The following is a 19,739-nucleotide window of genomic DNA, read 5'->3' as shown; positions in this document are numbered from 1 at the left end:
CAACCTTTCGGGCCTCACGGACCACCAGTGGTCCGCGGACCACCAGTTGGCGACCACTGCTTTAGATAGCATTACAGGTGCAGAAATGAAGTGATGGGTCAACTGAGGCAAAATCCCTGGGTTCTGGCCCTTTTTTCTGCCAGTGATTTGTTATATGCCTCTTTCCTCATCTGTCAATTGAGAGAGTTTGAATTACATGACCTTCAATTTTTGAATGCCATGGTTCTCCCCACTCATGCTGGCAACAGTCTGGAATTTCCATAAATGTGTTTTGAATTGATCTCTGGTTACCTCCTGGACAGCTACAAGTTGTTCATGGCTGAAGATACTGCTCGGGGCAGAATGTACAGACCTTAGGAAAAGACGGTGTGTGCTGAGCGAGCTAAGGAACCAGAGGGGAGATTCTGGAATGGTGGGTGTGCACGATGTAGGAGAAGTATAATCTTACTCTGAGGAAGTGCAGGACCTTAAAGCCGCTTTTCCCTAATCACTGGAGACCTCTTGCTCCATGGAGAAAATCCTGGGATGCTGCAAGCTGCCCTTCTCCTCAGCCTCAGCTCCCCCTCTGGATAGAATAGCTCCTACCTGTGTACTCATGCCATATGTCTTCTTCTTTCCATCTACAGTCTTCTTTTAAATTTCCTCATGTGGACCCTGGCTTAGGGTTTGCCAAAGACTGATCAGATTCCGTCCACCCGTCATAACACGTTTCTTGACCAACTGCATGTTGGATTTTTTGTCTCCTCTCCCCACTTTGGTTCCCTAGTTATCATAGTCAGTGTATATTCTTTAAAAGTCTTACAGTCTTTTTTATAGACCAACACAGAATTCCCCTCCACAAAAAAAGGACGCCACAGTAAATGCAGGATTTGCCACTGATGCTGTCAGAACTTTAGGCAAGCCCTAATTATGTCACAGATGGTTTCGTGGCACCACCTACTGGCCAAGGATGCACATTACAAATGTATTAAAGTGAATAGCACAGATTCTGCAACCCAATGAGGGAGTTAGCAAGGGCTCAGGGTGACTTCAACGACTGGACCTTACAATGTTTCCACTAGAGTTGTGCTATAGCATGACTCTTTTCTGAATGATGGAGACAGTAATATTTCTAGAGTGTAGAAACCAGTTGAGGTAGTCCAGGTAAAATGCCTGGGATCTGGCACATAGGATGGTGGCAAATATTATGTTTATTCATGTTCTTTTAAAATAAAACAGTGCATCTCAGTTGATTTTTTTTAGCCATCCAGTTACATAAAATAATTTGTAAATGCTCATAAAACAATTTTAGATGATATTCCAGGGACTATGTTGAGAAAAATGAAAAACATTTTTTTTTCTGGGTAAATATCCATGTTCTAGTCTCAGTTCTGATCCTACCCTACATTCCTTACTCTGTACCATCTCTCCGTTTCTACTTGAAGGCACAGCCCAGGCCAGAATAGCCCTGATGTTAATGCAAGTTTTAAAAATATGAAATGGGTGTCTCTGACTTGTTCTGGCGCTGCCTAGTTTTTTGGTCCCTCAGGCCCAAGCTCCTTTGCATGTTGCCTTTGGGCCTGGCTGTGGCCCAAGCGTTGGAGTGCAAGGAAAGAGAGTGAACTACACAGGGGATACAGCTGGGGGGTAGGGGGGGGGGAGTGGGAGTGCTCCCAGTCAAATTACCACCTTCCACTACACACTTTGGTTTAACAGTGGTTCTTAAGCCTCGTGTGTTTTTTTTTAAATATATTTTATTGATTTTTTACAGAGAGGAAGGGAGAGGGACAGAGAGCTAGAAACATCGATGAGAGAGAAACATCGACCAGCTGCCTCCTGCACACCCCCTACCGGGGATGTGCCTGCAACCAATGTACATGCCCTTGACTGGAATCGAACCTGGGACCTTTCAGTCCGCAGACCGATGCTCTATCCACTGAGCCAAACCGGTTTCGGCTCGTGTTGTTTTTTTAAAATATATTTTTATTGATTTCAGAGAGGAAGGGAGAGGGAAAGAGAGATAGAAACATCAATGATGGGAGAGAATCATTGATTGGCTGCCACCTGCACGCCCCCTACTGGGGATTGAGCCCACAACCCAGGCATGTGCCCTTGAGCAGACTCAAGCCTGGGACCTTTCAGTCTGCAGGCTGACGCTCTGTCCATTGAGCCAGACCAGCCAGGGCAAGCCCCGGGGTTTTAACATGTAGTTAAGCACTATCTACTCAGGTTCTGTTATGATTTTCAAGGACTTTGAGTGTAATAATCCAGTAGTTCTCTCTCCTCTGTAGTCTTGGGGCAGGAAAGTTAGGAAGGAAGAATGGTCTGAGAGGAAAGGAGGGTGACAGGCAGGCGAAAGCTAGGAATTAGATCAAGATTTTTTAAAGTGGAGTCTAAATGCAATTTCTAGGGTACTAAGGCATGCTCAGGACAAACTAATCAATCCAAGATAAAAATATTACTTTAAAAAAAGTAATGATTTTGCTTTTGGTTAGTCTTATGTATCAGATATATAGATATAAATTTTAAATAGTAATAACTTCAAAAATTTAAAGACTAGCCCTGGCCGGTGTGGCTCAGTTGGTTAGAGAATCATCCCATGCACTGACAGTCGTAGGTTTGATTCCTGGTTCAATTCCCGGTCAGGGCACATACCCAGGTTTTGGGTTCCATCCCCGATTGGGGTTCATTTGGGAGGCAACTAATCGATGCTTCTCTCTCACATCAATGTTTCTCTCTCCCTCTACCTCTTCTTTCCTCTCTATTTAGAGTCAATGAAAAGCATATCCTCCAGTGAGGATTAAAAAAACAAATTACTTGCCTGGCCTATGTGGCTCAATTGGTGGAGTATCATCTTGTGCACCAGGAGGTTGCTGGTTTGAATTCCAATCAGGGCACACACCCAGATTGCTGGCTCAATTCCCAGTAGGGGGCGTGCAAGAGGCAGCCGATTGATGATGGTTCTTATCGATGTTTCTATCTCTCTCTTCCCCTCTCTCTCTCAAAATCAATAAAAACATATTTTTTAAAAACAACAAGCAGTGCCCTAGTAGTTTGGCTCAGTGGATAGAGCGTTGGCCTGCAGACTGAAGGGTCCCAGGTTCGATTCTGGTCAAGGGCACATGCCCGGGTTGTGGGCTCATCCCCAGTGGGGGGGATGGGGCGTGCAGGAGTGGCCAATGATTTTTCTCTCATCATTGATGTTTCTATCTCTCTCACCCTCTCCTTTCCTCTCTGAAATCAATAAAAATATATTTAAAACAACAACAAAGCAAACAAAGTTTAAAGACTATATAAAGCCTTGTTCCATATCTGTCCCCTCTTGTTTCCCTTGCCCTGTCTTACTCCAATAGCTAATCACTTTTAGTTTCTTTCCAGTGTATCTTTCCAGTTTCTTTATGCAAAAATAAAAACGTATTTGTAATTTCCTACCCTTTGTGCACAAAAGGCAGCACATTATATACTCTGTTCAGTAGCTTGTTTTTTCAGTTGATACATCCTGGAGATAATGCCCATGTCAATAAATGCAGCCCTTCCTCATACTTGCTTATCCTCCACAGTATTTCATTGTGGGAAGTTGCATAGTGGTTTTTATTTATTGATTTTAGAGAGGAAAGAAGAAACACTGATTTTGTTGTTCTACTTATTTATATATTCATTAGATGATTCTTTTTTTTAGTTCTTTTTTTAGTTGATTCTTTTAAAAAAGTAATATTGCTACTTTAAAAAAAATCCTCACCAAGGATATGTTTCTATTGATTCTAGACAGAGAGGAAGGGAAAGAGAGAGAAACATTGATTTCAGAAACATCTATTGGTTGCCTCCCGAATGAACCCTGACCAGGGATCGAACCCGCAACCTGGGTATGTGACCTGACCAGGAATTGAACTGGCAGCCTTTCGGTGCATGGATGATGCTCCAACCAACTGAGCTACACAGGCCAGGGCTCATTGGTTGATTCTTATATGTGCCTCGACCTGGGATCAAACCTGTAACCTTGTCATATCAGGCCGATGCTCTAACCAACTGAGCTACATGGCTGGGGCGCACCATAGTCTTTTTAACCAGTCCCCTATACACGGACAATTTGCACATTAAGAAATTTTATCAACATGTTTTGAGTATATACAGTATTCCAGGGACCCATGTTATTTTAATCTTTTTCACTCTTCATACTGAATAACTCCCATTTTACATTTGACATCTCCCATAGTCTGAAATGCTTCCCTTAGCTCTGCAAGTGTTATCTAACTACCTGCTCAACATCTCCACAGTTGGCTTATTAAAAAACATGGTTATTAATAGCTGTAAAGAATTTATTTCATCACGTAGATGTGGTTGAATTTTTAAAAATGTGAGAAACATTGACCTGCTGCCTCCTGCATGAGCCCACAACCTGGGCATGTGTCCTGACTGGGCATCAAACTTGCAACGTATCGGTACATGGGATGATGCTCAACCAAGTCACACCGGCCAGGATATAGATGTGACTGAATTTGATTAACACAGTATCATAAGGATATTTTGTGTAACTGTGACCACAGAGGTTGGAAAAACAAAATTTATTAAATAAATGCAAATTATACCAAACAACATAATTAGTATGATTTTTGACTTTCATTTTAGAGTAGAGACAACACAGATACCCTCCCTACATCAAGAGGGGCTCTGACCACACCCACCTCTTTCTGCACCACTCCTCAGCAAGCCTGAGTGAGGACTAGGTGGTCTGGATCACTAAGAAGTGAGGGGAGTTGTGGACTATATGTTGTAATTTGAGGGCAGCCATATGCATTTCTTTGAGCTGGATCCAGAGAGAGGAAATATTTCTACTAACAGATTCATTCCCGAGGATCAAGGAACAAAAGTCCTGTCTATTAAAGGTAAATACCCCTAGTAAGGGCAAGACATAAAAACCAGTATAAAATCGGTCAGTTTTTCACCCTTCACAATTTCCACATCTAAGAACTTTCCTTTACCCAGAGGGACCTCAACAATTTGGGAACATGCCATTTCTGAAAGCACAGAGCTCTCTAGAAGCCTGTTAGGATATAGATCAGGAGGCTGAAGTCATGAGGTCACACCATTGCAGCTAGCATCAGTTAGTCTTGATAGTTAAAATTTGGAGGGAATAACTCAGTCTGATCTCCAAATTTCCTCTCAGTAGTCCCTGCTGAAGTGACACTCAAAGGTTGTTCTGTCTCCACCCTAGGCTCTGTCCTGCCTTCCCAACAATCCTCTGAACCTGGCTGGACCCACCTACCACCTCACCCTGTTTCTCCTTATTTGAATTGTCTGTTAATGGTACCACCAATAGTTCAGTTGTCAAAATTCGGTGATTTTTGTTTCTTCTCTCACCCTCACAGCCCACTTGTTCTTGTTTATTTCACCTCTGGACTATTCCCTACACCCTTTCCCACATCAGCCTCAGGACCACTGCCTGGGTTTAAGGCACCGGATTATCCAATCCAGCCCTGACACTGTTGCCAGACGGGTCTTTCTGATGTTGGTACTGGTTATGTCACACCTGTGTGTAAAGGGCCTTTTGATACCCAAACTCTTCAGCATGGAATCCAATGATCTTCACATCATGGCACCCACTTACTGTAACCTATTCTCTCCAGCTCCTATTCTCTAGCCACACTAGTTTACAAGACTTCTCCTAACCAACCCTCTGTACCATACCTTTGTGGTTAATCATTTTTAAATTTTAATTTTTTAATTTTTATTCATTTCTGAAAGAAAGGAGAGAGGGATAGAAACATCAGTGATGAGAGGGAATCATTGATCAGCTGCCTCTTGCATGCTCCCCACTGGGGATCCAGCCGGAAACCTGGGTATGTGCCCTGACTGGGAATTGAACCATGACCTCCTGGTTCATAGTTCGACAATTAACCACTGTGCCACACAGGCCAGGCAGTATTCCAGTCTTAATTTGGCAAATTCTCATTTATCCTTCAAGAGCTAGATCCATGTCCGCTCTGTAACTTGAATTTCAGTGTTCCTTACTTTGGCTTTCCACTGGACTTTATCATTGTCTCATCGTCCTACCTAGATTGTGAACTTCTTGAGGGCAGGCAGGGACCTATCCCTGCGCTTAGCATGGTGCTCAGTCAACAGACACTCAACAAATGATTATTATATTAAAGGGCTAATGCCTATCTACTGTCCGGTATTGCAATCTTTCCATGTGTGTGAGGTGTGGCCAGGTCCCCCTGTGACTCACTATTTAACAAGCATACCAGAATTGATATGTGCTAATGAGAGCTGCTTCCTTCACTCTTCCCTTCTGAGACTGATACTTCCTCCAGTGATGCTTTAATGGTTCAAAACACCTTTGGAATACCTCTTGTAGAAACAACTTTGGCACCTACAGCACTTTCTTTTCAATATCCTCTGTGATACCATTTTTCTTTTTTTTTTTTCCAGTATTTTTCATGTACTTTTCTATCTCAGACACCAAGTTGGTGCTGGGTGAGAGATAAATCAGACATTTACTCAGTCTTCAAGGAAGTTTCTGGTTGATGAGGGAGATAAGATCTGGACAACCATGGAAATTCAAAGCTAAGTGACAACAGCCCACAAAGGTTGGATTTGATTTTTGGAAAAGGCCAAACTCCTTTGGTTTCACCCTCCCAACAAGGTGGAAGACAGAGGTATGTGATGACACATGACTTTAAACCAAAGTGTTCTGAAGACTTCCAAACCGGAGGAGCTCAGGGAGGTTCTAGCATCTCTCAAGAGACTAAATGGTTCTGGTGTGTTTGTTGAAAACCCAGACTCCCACGTTCTGACAGGGTTCTTCCCGGCGGAATGATAAGTTCTTCCAGGGTTGGTGCTGAGGTCTTATCCTTCATTGTTTTCACGGCATCTGGTGGACACGTAATACCTGTTGAATAAATATTGAGTTACTCCTTTTCCAAAGAGTGACAGCTCTGCAGATGGGCGAGGGACAAAAGAGAAAGGCAGAGGGGCTGATGCCGGGAGGGCACGCGCGGGGGCCCTGGCCGCGGGCCTGGGACGGGAGCCCGGAGTTCCTGCTTCCTGGTTCCCCGGAGGGAATGTCCCCGGCGGGAGCCGCAGGGAAGGAGCAGCCCTTCCTGCGCGCCCGCAGCCCGCCCCTGCCCGGCCTTTCCCGGCCTTGCGCGGGGGGGTGTCGTCCGTAGACGCGGGGGGTGGCCGGCTGCGAAGCCCGCGGCTAGTCGCGCAGCCGGACCCCGTTCTCACCCACAGGACATCCTCGCTCCGCTGAGAGGAAGGTTTTCAGCTCCGGTGATGGAGTCGGTCACTCCGCCCGGAGGGGCAGGACCCGGGGGCTGGGGAGGAGGGAGAGTCCGGCCGAGAGATCAAAGGGAACGCTGGTGGGCGGGGAGCGGCGGCGGCCGGATCCAGAAACCGAGGTCAAAGTTGGGGGTCGGCGTCCCAGGGCCGTCGGCTCCGCGCCCTCCGCCCCGCTCCCGCCCGGCTCCCGCCCCCGCTGGCCGGCGTCCCAGGCTCCACCCCGAGGGGCCCGGGCCGCCACTCCCTCCAGCTCCCTCCTCAGCTGCGCGCATCTCATACCAGCCCTCATTCCGCACATTCCAGGCTCCCTCCTTCCCCCCTCCGGGCAGCGGGTGGGAGGGCCCGCAGCTCCGGCCCCGGCGCCTGCGGCCGGGTTCCCCAGGTGAGTGCCCGGCCCGCCGCGCCCCGGCCGTGCGCTCCGCTCGCCCCTTCCCGCCCCGCACTCCGGGCTCCCGCCGGCTCCGCAACCTCTCTTCCCCGCTCCCCCGGCGGCCCGACCCCGCTCCTGACCCCCCCACCCCGCCCCTCCCGGCCCCGGCCCGGCCCGTTTCCCCGGCTCCCTTCCTCTGGGCCGTTGACTCACCGCTCCAGGAGCGGGGGTCCCCGGTGCCTTCCCGGCAGCCCCATTCCGGGAAAACTCCTCCCTCCGCGCCGCGCAGCTCCGCGAGCCGCTGGGTGGCGGGCGGCGAGCCGGGCTCGGGAGCACTGGGGCGGCCCGGTCCGCGGCCCCGCCTTCCTCTCCGCCCAGCGGGTCGGCCTCCGGGCGGGGGCCGGGTCTCCGCGCTGACCCCCTCCCGTCCCCGCAGAGCCAGCGCCGCGCGCTCGGGAACTCGGCGGGGCCGCGGCTTCCAGAGTTGGCGCGCGGGACGGACTCCGTGGAACTGGCTTAGCGCAGCCACCGCACCTCCCCGCACCCTGGTACCGGCAAGGCGCGGGGCGGTGAGGGAGGGTCAGCCCTTCGCCTGCGGGCGGGCGTCGGGGTGAGGGGCGCGCGGGGCGCTCCGACCCGGATGGGCTGGGGAGAGAGCGGGCACGTGGAGGCTCTGCGGACCGCAGGGTCGGGCTGAGCTGCGAGGGGCGTCGGGAAAAGGGAGCGTGGGGAGCCGCAAAGACCAGGGGCAGAACTGAGAAGCCCGGCGATGGGAGAGGCCCAGCATCCACGCCTCTCACCCTGCCGGGTCCTTTTGGAGGTAGGCGTGTTGGTTGTTCAGTTAAGCTTCGGGGACCTGTACTGAGGTCCCTGCTCTCCGGGGCTGAGAAGCCTGTTGTGTCCCTGATGGGGACAAGCCTCCAAGCAAACATTGCTCAGTAACACCCTCTGTGCACAGATGTGTGAAGGGTGTTCTGGTGAGCTCTTGTGAAGTAGTCTGACTGTCCTGTCTTCTTAGCTTTGCGTGTGTGTGAGGGTGGTATCTTTCACATGAGTCAATTTGGCCTAGTCGGTGGATTTGTTTGCGTATATTTCCGCGTGAGAAAAGTGCTGTCTGTCTGAAAGTGTGAGTGTCCGAGTACTGGGTGCTTCTAAGTGTGTCTTTTTCTGTGAGGATGGTGGTTTGGGGCATGACTGTTCTTCCTCCGTGCGTAACTGGGGGCCAGAGACAGGGTCTCTGATTGTTGGAGCCTGTGGCCCCCAGGCACCATTCGCTTGGGCTGGGCAGAGCTGGAAGGAAGCTGTCTTTCTGAGGGAGAGCGGGTTCTGTTCTTGCCTGGAACCGTAGAGAACAAGTTGGTGGAAGACCAGAGGAAGTTGAGATCTTTGTCCCTTGTTGATGGGATGGGTTATTGATCCTTCGAGTTGGGGGAGATTGTGGGGAGGAGACCATTTGAATCTGGAGACTTGTGTAGACAACACTTTTAAAGTTGGCCCCAAGGACAGAGAGGAATGCGTGTATGCCAGCCACAACTACTTTCTATTGGTCCAGTTCTCCCTGGAGCTGCCCATGCAGTCAAATGGATGAACCCTTAATTCCTTACAACTTTCTAGAGTGACCATCCTACACTTCCCTGTGGCAAGGAGAATTCATTTCATGAATGCTACAGCGCCAGCATGGGAGGGAAGGGATGCCTTCCATTTGCTAGTTGAGCAGGAGGAGACCCCACTGGTTGTCTCAGTTGCCTCATCTCTTTCTGCTTTGCTTTCAGCTTTCTCGCCATTTGGAGTTTTACTATCAGAAACATTTTCAAGGAGTGAACTGGGTAGGGGATGTGACATAGTATGTGGGGTGGGGGCTAGGGCACACAGGCAGACTAACCTCAGGGTTCTGCATTCCCACAACATGAGGATGTGGGCATATTTTTTAGGGTTTCTTGGAAGGAAGGAACAAGACACTCTCATTGGGATGGGAACTCTGGTCACTGCTCCTCCATGCACCCCGAGGATGCAAATGTTCTGGTGGGACCCTCCTCACTCTTACCTTCTTAGGCCGGGTGTGTGGCGGGGGCTTCCAGGGTGTCTGGTCTAAAGGCAGCATTGATAGTGTGGAAAGGGTACAGGTTTCGTGGTCAGACATACCTGTGTACCATGCTGGCCATTTGAGACTCTCAGGTTGTCTTCTGATGAGTAATATGGAGGGGGTTAGTTGATATACATCCAAAAAGTTTGTTGTGAAATTTCAATGTTTGCAAAGTACCTAGCACAGTGCGTGGCATTTCCTGGGGACTCAGTAGCCAATGCTCCCCAAGCTTATTTCAGCATGGAACCTCTTTTTTCCTGGGGCCTTCTCTGAACATCCTTTGCTAGACCCTGCCCTGTTCATTCATGTTTATTTAGCAAACCTGAATTGAGCGTTTACTATAGGCCAGGCCCTGTACCATGCTCTTCATCCTTAGGAATCAGGATAGCTTGTGGGCCGTGGCAGGTGGGGACAGGCTTCGTCACAGGGGCTTTTGCCTCCAAGTCCTATGTTCTAATTCCAGTTTTGCCTTGACTGCAGGGTAAACCTGTTGAACATTGTTGGGCACTCTAATGTCAGTATCGAGCTCCCTCATATTAAAGACAGGGAAACTGGCCTGGCAGTACTTGAGTGTCGACCTGGGAACCAGGAGGTCACTGTAAGATTCTGGTCAGAGCACATGCCAGGGTTGTGGGCTTGGTCCCTAGTGGGGGTGTGTGCAAGAGGCAGCTGATCAGTGATGCTCTCATCATTGATGTTTCTTTCTCTCCCTCTTCCTTACTCTCTGAAATCAATAAAAATATATTTTTTTTAAATAACAACAGGGAAACTGAGGTCCCTAGAGGGACAGTATCTTGCTTAAACTTGCACAACCCATGAGTTGCAGACCTGGGACTAGAACCCACTGTTTTCACTTTGCATTCTGTTTTTTGCTCCGTGGATCCCAATGCTCAGACCATCCCCGGCCCCCCCCCCCCCCCCCCCGTCACCTTCATCTTACAGGGGTGGAGCCGAAACAGTTTGACTTGGGTGACGTCTGTCATCTTGTGGCTCAGATAAGGTTGTTAGGAGGCAGAAATACTCCTCTCCAAACCCGCAAAAAGCACAGAACTGTGGAATCTGAGAATGCCACCTCTGGAAGGGGCCCTTAGGAGGTCTTTAAAATGCACCCTCCATTCTCCTTGCTGGTCTGTACACGACTCAGCCAGGTGGAGAAGGTCTCTATCTTTCTAAGGTCTCCTGGGATGCAGATTATCACGACTCCTGTGGTTTCCATTCGGGAGTCTTGTGCTAGTGACGGTCACAGAGCAATACCTTTTGCCTAATCTGTGGCTTCTCTCCTTCTCCGGTGGAGGTGAAGGACATGGGCCACCACTCTGCTCCGCTGACTTTCCTGTTGTTCCGGTCAGTCCCGGGAAATTCAGGACTTGTAGGGATGGCTATGCCTAGCCTGTCTTCCTTTGCCCTCCATGACCCTTTGTTGGCAGGGGTTGGGAGGAGAGCTCCCTTTAAAGCCCTGAAATTGGAGCTGAACAGCTGCTCTCCGTCCCCCCTTTCCCCCCTCGCTTTAACCGCTCTGGGGCCCAGGTGGAGGTGGGGGCAGGGCTTTGTCCCTGGCAGCACAGTCTCTGGCTCCTATGTTTTATTTTATTTATTAAAAAAATTTTTTTGTTAATCCTCACCTGAGGATATTTTTTTCATTGATTTTTTTACAGAGTGGAAGGGAGAGAGGGTGAGTGGGACAGAGGGAAGGAGGAAGAGATAGAGACAGAGACATAAAGATAGAGAGAGAGAAACGTCAATGTGGGAGAGACACATCGATCATCAATCGGTTGCTATTGGGACCAGGGATTGAACCTGTAACCAGGTACATGCCCTTGACCGGGAATTGAGCTCGTGACCCTGCGTGGGCCCACGCTTCAACCACTGAGCAACACCAGCCAGGGCACCAGCTCTCCTATGTTTTAATTCCAGCTTTGTTTTGACCTCTTCTGAAATGACAGTTCTTCCCTTACTTTTGGGTTTTCCATTTAGATATTGGGGAGATTCTAATCATCTGTGTGACATGGTCCTGGAGCCTTCAGCTGGTAGCGACTGGATCTTTGGAAACTTTCCCACTAAAACTCCAGCCCCTAAGATCCGTGCCCACCCCTCCTGTCTTTAATACTGGCAGGCTCACGGGAAGGCAGGAGGAGGGGCCTGGCTCCCTGTGGTGTGGGCCAGCTCCTTGGCGGTGCTGAGGGTAGGCGGGCCCCCATGGGTGGGAACGCAACTTCCTTTGACCCAAACTTCATGGGAACAATAGACTTCAGAGGAGTCACCAGGGGCAGGAAATGGGAGCTGTGCTAAGGCTGGGTGACCCTCCTGGGGGATGGGATTGCATATCCGGCCAAAAGGAAGGACAGGGTGTTGGGATCAGTGCAAAGGGCACTGGGGAGGGGCTGATGACACACAGGGTGGGCCTCTCCTCTGAAGGGGGCTGTTGACTCAGTGAAACCTGAGCTGCTTAGAGTCCATTATTTGGCCGAGCCTTCTGCTCTGTGTCTCACTAACAAAGGCATTGTGTGTGATACCTGACGGCCTCCACGGCTGCCCCGCTCGCCGCTGCCTGAGCCAGGTCTCCCCCTTCCCTTCAAGCCCCTTGAGATGTCTGCGTGAATCTTTCTGGCCGGATTAAAGGCTACTTTTGTTTCTTCCTGGATGCTCTCCATCTTGGCGTTGAGCCTCGAGTAATAGTTGACTGGGGAGGCAATTTGTGCAGTGGGCAGAGCTTGGGTGGGGAAGCACCAGGCCTGAATCAGCTGGACAACATAAAGGGATTTTTTTTTTTTTTAGGCACAGGCAGAGCAAGAAGACACAAGACAGTCAGGGGGAGATTCCTGCCTGAAGCAAGTGGTGGAATGTTCTGGGAGGCAGTCTCTTATCTTGCCTTGATCTCTGTGAGGGTAGAACAGACTTTGTGAAAAGGTTAAGGAGGCCTGTGGGAGAAAAGAGGATCAGACCACACTGAGTTGCTTTTGCTTTTCTGGAGTTCAGGTTGCCAGACTCTTACAAGTCAGGTTTTTGGGGTCCGGAGAAGCTGTAGGGGTGACCACGGAATCACTCCAGGGTCTGGGAGGAGGTAAGAGTGGCAGAGTAACAAATACCGCCCTGATTTATTTCTTCAGTGTAGCAAGATGGGGATCCTGGGAATGGCAGGCTGGTAGGCTTCTTGTTGATCCCCCAAATTCCAGGTCAGATATTTGAACAAAAAAGTCTATGGGGACTTCTAAATGAAGTTGAGGTAACTAATAGCCACCACATGTTCACTCTATCAAGTCTTGGAAAATAATATAGTTTGGATAGAGGAATGTTCAGTAAGAACTTTGAGTCTGATGATTTTCTTGGGTTTGAGAGAAGTATGATCTGGCTGATACAGCAGTACGATGGATCTGTACCTGGTTGAAAGGTTACCCTGGGTACTGAATGGAGCTCATATCACCCTGGGGGGAGGTCTCCAGCAATATGTCTCAGCGCTGTCTTCTCTCATCCTCTATAGCTTCTGTGGCTGTTTAAGGCAGCAAGCAGGATTCTAAATAATCTTAATTGACTAGAATGCAGAAATTAAGCAGAAATATGAAATTAAAAAACTTTTTGCCTGTTAAAACTCATACATGCTCATTGTAGAAAACCTTTATATGTTAAAGGAGAAACAAAATGGTGCATAGTACCACAACTTAGGGATGGGCACAGTTGGTATTTTGGTATAGGTCTCTCCAGATTTGTGTTCATGCAAACTATATATTTTAAATAATTGCAAGTATACTCCTTTCTTCCTACTGAATACTATACAGTGAGCAATATCCCATGTCATAAAAAATCACTTAAAACCATAATTGTAAGGGTCTTAATAATATTACATTATATGAATGCCCCTTAATTTTTTAAATTTATTTTTTAACACAAACCTGGCACAGACTAAGTGCATTCTTTTTTTTTTTCTTTTTTCAGAGAGATGAAGGGAGAGGGGGAAAGAGATAGAAACATTAAGGATGAGAGAGAATCATTGATTGGCTGCCTCCAGTACGCCCCCCAAATGGGGATCGAGCCCACAACCCAGACATGTGTCCTGGCTGGGAAGCGAACTGTGACTTCCTGGTTCATGGGTCAATGCTCAACCACTGAGCCACACTTGGCCAGGCAGAATGCCCCTAAATTTATTTAACTGTACCCTACGGCACTTTTAAAAATTGTTTTCAACTTTTAGCCATTAAAAATTACTTGCTATCTAGCAATGTGAACACTTTCCTCAAGATGAAATCTAATAGATTTAAGTGTAAAATCCTGCATTTAAGTTCAGAACATCAATTATATAAGTATAGAATAGGAACTATCAATTCCTGTGGTGAAAACGTATTTGGGCTTTCATTTGACAAAGGAAGGGGAAGGGAATTGAGCATTTATGAAGTGCCTAATAGGTACCAGGTGTTATTCTAGACATTTTTGCCTACATCATCCATCTCCTTTAATCTTTGTGAGGTAGGGTTCGTTTTTTGTTTGTTTTGTTTTTTAACCTTTACTGTACAGAAGAGGAGAAAGGTTACACAGAGATTAATGCTTGGGTTGGAGTTTGAACCCAGGTCCATCTGAGTCTTCGCCCCGCCCCATTAAACCGAGTCTGTGCCTAGTGGTGTGGTGGGATTTGTGTCAGAAAAACCTTAGTCCACTAAGCTCTGAGCTTCTCGGGCCACCTTGGGAGTCACCTCTGCTTTTGGAGGGTGGATACACCCTGACCTGTTAAGTCTGGAGCTTGCTGGTGTTGTGAGTGTCTTAGCAGAGGGCAGATGAGGATTGGAACCCGTCCCGTCATCAGGGTGTGTCATTTCTCATTGCCAGAGGGCGGGGCCCTCCTTGCAGCAATAGTAAGTCTGCTCCATCTGCTCTAAGTCGGTTTCACTACGTAGTACCACCTAGAACTACATAGAATTTCATTACCTGGAACTCGTTAGGGATGCGTTGGAGGTCTCTGCACTGGGTGGGAAATTGGACCACATGACATCTAGGTCATCCATGTGGTTCTGGGCCTCAGTTTCTCCACATGCAGCAAGTAGGGATTGTAGTAGGCAATGTGGGAGGTATTTTCCCACTTTGACATTCTGGGATTCCTGCTGGAGGCAAGGCTGAGAGATGTGGGGTGGGGTGGGGCAGGGTCCAGACAGTTAGAGGTGACAGAAAGGGGAGCTGTGGGAGTTACTGCCTGGCTCCCCATCATCTTTGTACCAGCTGCATGAACAGGTGTTAGGGACAGGCTGCACCCCGAGGCGAGGGCAGGGAAAGATGGCTCCAGCATGGAGCACAGACTCCAGACCTGTGCTGTCCAATACAGATATGGCATAAGGCAGATATATAATTTTAAGTCATCTAGGGGTCACATTTAAGGAGTAAAGAAAGTGGTGAAATGAATTTTAATAATATGTTTTATTAAACTACTATGCCTAAAATATTTTTTAAACATATAATCAATACTTTAAAACAATTGAGATAGTTTACCTTTTTTTTCATACAAAGTGTTAGAAATCTAGCATGTATTCTTTTACACTTTAATAGCACATGTCAGTTTGAATTAGCCACTTTTCCAGTGCTCAGCAGCCACGAGAAGCTAGTGGCTAAGTTTGGACAGGATAGTGGAGCCAGTTATCTAACTGCAGTGTGTCCTATTTTCTCCTCTGCAAAGTGGGCATGGTAGTATTAGTAGAACCAACCTCATGTGGTTGATGTGAAGATTAAGTTGGTTATTGTTTATAAAGTGCTTAGTTTTTTGCCTGGCAAATACTAATCATTGTATACGTTTTTATCAAATAAATCACTTATAGATGGTCCCTAAACCCTGGACAAGCTAGAATTTGTAAAGAGAGGCTGGTGACGTGCTTGGAAAAACCCAGTCACAGAGTGGTCCTGTGGTGTTACCAGTACACTGTGCCTGTGCCTGGGAGTTCTACACAATGGGCTTGTCTCAGAGCAGATGGGCCTGACCTGCTGTTGCTGCACAGAGGGCCTTCTGGAAGTGAGAAATGACACACCCTGATGACAAGAGAGGCTCCGGTCCTTCAACAGGTGTGCGCCGACCATCTTTCTGCTTGGGGCTTGGAATTGTGCTGGGCGGCATGGATGAAGCAAAAGCGTCCTCAGAAATGTTCCCTTGTATACTGAATGACCTCATGTTGGAAGGAGCAGAGGTCACTTCTGGTATTTGAAGGTTTAGGCAGTAGTGGTGCTGCTTGTGCAAGAGAAGTACCAGTGGCTTCTGATGCCGCACTCAGGACACTGCCAGCCCAGCACTGCCAGCCCAGTGCTCTTGGCATCAGCCCCCTCCGCTTGCACCTGGCCTCAGCCAATCCATTGTGGTCTCAGAGCGCCCACTGTGTGCCTGGACTGTGCCAGGTGCAGTGTGGGGAATGGGGAGGGAAGACCTGGTCCTTGTGATCCAGCAGAGGAGACAGACTGAAAGCAGACACTGACAACCTGTAAGATGAAAGAAGGGCTAATTAGAGGCACAAACAAGGGGGTGCCTGGTCAAGATGATTCATTCTGATGCAGCTGGGAGGAGTCAGGGAAGACTTCACAGAGGAGGAGGCACTTGAGCAAGCTTTGTGGGATGGATAGGGTTTTTTGTGTTTTTTTAAAAATATATTTTATTGATTTTTTACAGAGAGGAAAGGAGAGGGATAGAGAGTCAGAAACAACGATGAGAGAGAAACATCGATGAGCTGCCTCCTGCACAACCCCTACTGGGGATGTGCCCACAACCAAGGTACATGCCCTTGACCGGAATCAAACCTGGGAGCCTTCAGTCCGCAGGCCGATGCTCTAGCCCCTGAGCCAAACCAGCCAGGGCAGGGTTTTTTTTTTAACTTTTTAAATTTATAGTAACATTTTATTGCGTGGTTTTTTAATTTTTCTTTATTGATTACAGGGAGGAATGGAGAGGAAGGGAGAGATAGAAACATCAGTGATAAGAGAGAATCATTGATTGGCTGCCTCCTGTACGCCCCACACTGGGGATTGAGCCCACAACCCAGGCACATGCCCTGACTGGGAATCAATCCTTGACCTTCTGGTTCATAGGTCGATGCTCAACCACTTAGCTACGCTGGCCGGGCAGGGATGGGTAGGGTTTTGATTGCGCTGTGTATAAATAAGAGAGGGACAGAGGAAGAGAGGAAGGAAGAGAGGGATAAATCTGGGAAGACAGAAAAAAATAGTGATTTCAGGGCTATAGTCATGGAGATAACTGGTCTTTATGGAAGAGGTAGATTGAAGCTGGGACCTCTGGGCAGAATAAGGAGGACTTTTTAAAAATGTAATTTTAAATTTATATACAGCAAAATTTGCTCTGTGGTGCACAGTTCTGTGGGTTTAGACAAATACATATAGTTGGGTATTCACCACCACAGTCAAGAGGAGAACTTTTGTCTCCTCAAACAGTGCCCTCCTGTGCTGCCCCTCTAGGACCCCTCCCCCAGCCTATCCCCGGACAACTCTGCTCTCCTGTAATTGTGCCTTTTCAAGAATGTCAGATGGACTCCTACGGTATGTAGCTTTTGAGTCTGCTGCTTTCTTTCACTCAGCATAATGTTTTGAGATCCATTCAAGTTGTGTGTATCAAGAATTCATTCCTTTCTTTTGCTGAGTAGTAGTCCATTGTGTGGATGGATGCACCACAGTGTGTTCCTCCATTCACCCATTAAAGGACTTTTGGGTTGTTTCTAGCCTTTGTCAATTAAGAGTAAAACTACTGTCAACATTCATGTCCAGATTTTTGTGTGAACATAGGCCTTCATTTCTCTTGGAGTGGGAATACCTGGGAATGGTATTCCATATGGCACGTGTGTGTTTAATGTTTTAAGAAAACACCAAACTGTTCCCAAAGTATACCATTTTGCATTCCTACCAGCAAAGCATGAGCATTCCTTTGCTCCATATCTTCAACAGCACTTGGTATATCAGGCTTCTTTCTGTTTTTGCCGTTCTCATGGGTGTGGAGTGAAATCTCACGGTGGTTTTAATTTGCATTTCTTTACTGACTAATGATGTTGAACATCTTTTCAGGTGTTTGCCATTCATATAACATCTTTGGTAAAGTGTCAATCCAAATCTTTTGTCCATGTTTTCTTATGAGTTCTTTAATATTTTGCATGTAAGTCAGATGTGTGAGTTACACATTTAAAAAAAAATTTTTTTGGAGAAAACTCATTTAGGGAGAAAAATCTCCAAAAGAAGATGATGTGTGTGAGGGACTCTGAGAGTGAGGTTTGGAGTTTGGTGTCATAAGCCTTGACCTTTCTTCAAGGGTGAAGTGGGGCTTGGATGAGGCGGGGTGGGGGGCTGGGTGGGGGAAACACCTAGAGACTGACCTATGCAAACGGTAGGAAGGAACAGGGCCTTCATGGAAGGCCCTGGCTAAGTCTGTTCCTGGCTTAGCACTCGCCGCAGAGCTTGGTTTGCTGGGCATCTCCCTGTCTGGTTGGCTGTGCCTGGTCTATTCCGCATGGCTGGCTGGGTCAGGTTGGGCTGGTCCCATACAGAACAACAAATGCTTGTGCCCAGCCTGGGTACCAGCCATTTGCATGGCCTTGTTTCCAAACTGGGTGACCATGCATTCTGGAATGGGAGGTGGGGCATGTGTCAGGCCTTCAGGGGGAAGCCACTGGGTGGGAGTGTGGCTGGTGCAAGAGAGAATCAGTGGGGTGTATTTTCTGGGTCAGGGTGGGTCCTCTGTGATGGTGACCTCAGCCAAGGGTCTGAGGGCTTGGGGCCATTGGAACTCCTAGAGCATCTCAATCTTCATGTGCATCTCTGTCTGAGCAGAGTGGCTCTGAGATGGAAGAACATTTCTGTGAAAAATGGCCAAGGGTGGGATGGGTGCTCCTTCTGCCTCTTGTTCATGCTCAGTCCATCCTGTCCACTCCTGTGTCCTGGGAGCTTGGCCCTGTCCAGATGCTGGGGTCTTCACCTTCCCGGGGACATACCTTTTCCAGAGACGATTAAGGCCTAGAGGTGGAGTGTGGGCAGAGCCGAAGAGGGAGCCCCGCTTTCCTGGAGCTGCTAATGCTGGTTGCTCCAGAGCCCTGGGGGCTCCCAGGCCCCTTGATGCCCTGGGCACTGGAGGGCTGCTCCCCAGCACCGAGAGCCCCTGCCTGGCTCCTCCCTGAGCAGGGCCTGCACTCACAGCCCCCACCTGGAGTGCCTTGTGCTGCATGGGTGCCAGGTGTGGGTGCACCCTCTGGTCCTGGCAGGGTGGGGCATGGTCTTGTCTCTTTGGGTGAGCAGCTGATTAGGCAGATCCACCCCAGGTCTGGGAAACAAGCATTTGGTGAGCAGCCTGCTGTGCGTGCGTGTATGAGCTCTAGTTCTGTCAATTTCCAGAGGGATCGCCATTTGACAGGATTCAGTGGCAAGTCCTGTCAGGCAAAGGCTCAGTTATCTGTTTTGAGATCTGAATTTTCATAGGACAGGCCTACTTAAAGTGAAGCACTTTCTTACATTTTGCTTTATTTTAGAACCCTGAGGAAAGGCCCTGTGGAGAAAAAACATGCAAGACCTACTCTCCCCACCTTTGTTTTTTGTTTTGTTTTTTTTAAAATTTATTTAATATTTTTATTGATTTCAGAGAGGAAGGGAGAGGGAGAGAGAGAGATAGAAACATCAATGATGAGAATCATTGACCGGCTGCCTGCTACACGGCCCCCACTGGGGATCGAGCCCACAATCTGGGCATGTTCCCCTGACTGGAATCGAACCCGGGACCCTTCAGTCCACAGGCTGATGCTCTATCCACTGAGCCAAACCGGCTAGGGCTTGTTTTGTTTTGTAAATTGATAGCCTTTATTTTTTTGAAAAATGTTGGGTTTACAGAAAAACTAAGCAGAAAGTATAGATAGTTCCTTCCCTTCTCCCCCACTTGCTCCTATTATTAACATCTTACACTAAAGTCCATAGTTTACATCAGAGTTCACTCTTGGTGTTGTTCATTCTGTGGGTGTTAACAAATGTGTAATGGCATGTATCCGCCCTTACAGTATCACACAGAGTAGTTTCCCTGCCCTC

General features: G+C 48.2%; 1 protein-coding gene across 2 annotated transcripts in view; it reads left to right on the top strand.

The window, feature by feature from the left end:
- Nucleotides 1–6,893: 6,893 nt before the first annotated feature.
- TEAD4 (TEA domain transcription factor 4) overlaps nucleotides 6,894–19,739 on the top strand; it is a 72,194-nt gene continuing 59,348 nt past the window's right edge. The window contains exon 1 of one of the 2 annotated variants that reach the window (XM_079775033.1): nucleotides 6,894–7,642. In XM_079775033.1, the coding sequence (XP_079631159.1) occupies nucleotides 7,255–7,642 (388 nt within the window). In that variant the 5' untranslated portion in view covers nucleotides 6,894–7,254. The remainder of the gene's footprint in view (nucleotides 7,643–19,739) is intronic. The other variant, XM_079775032.1, reaches the window with a different exon arrangement.

This window comes from Cnephaeus nilssonii, assembly GCF_951640355.1.
Source record: "Cnephaeus nilssonii genome assembly, chromosome: 6".
NCBI lineage: Eukaryota > Metazoa > Chordata > Mammalia > Chiroptera > Vespertilionidae > Cnephaeus > Cnephaeus nilssonii.
This window is presented reverse-complemented; position numbering and strand designations above follow the sequence as displayed.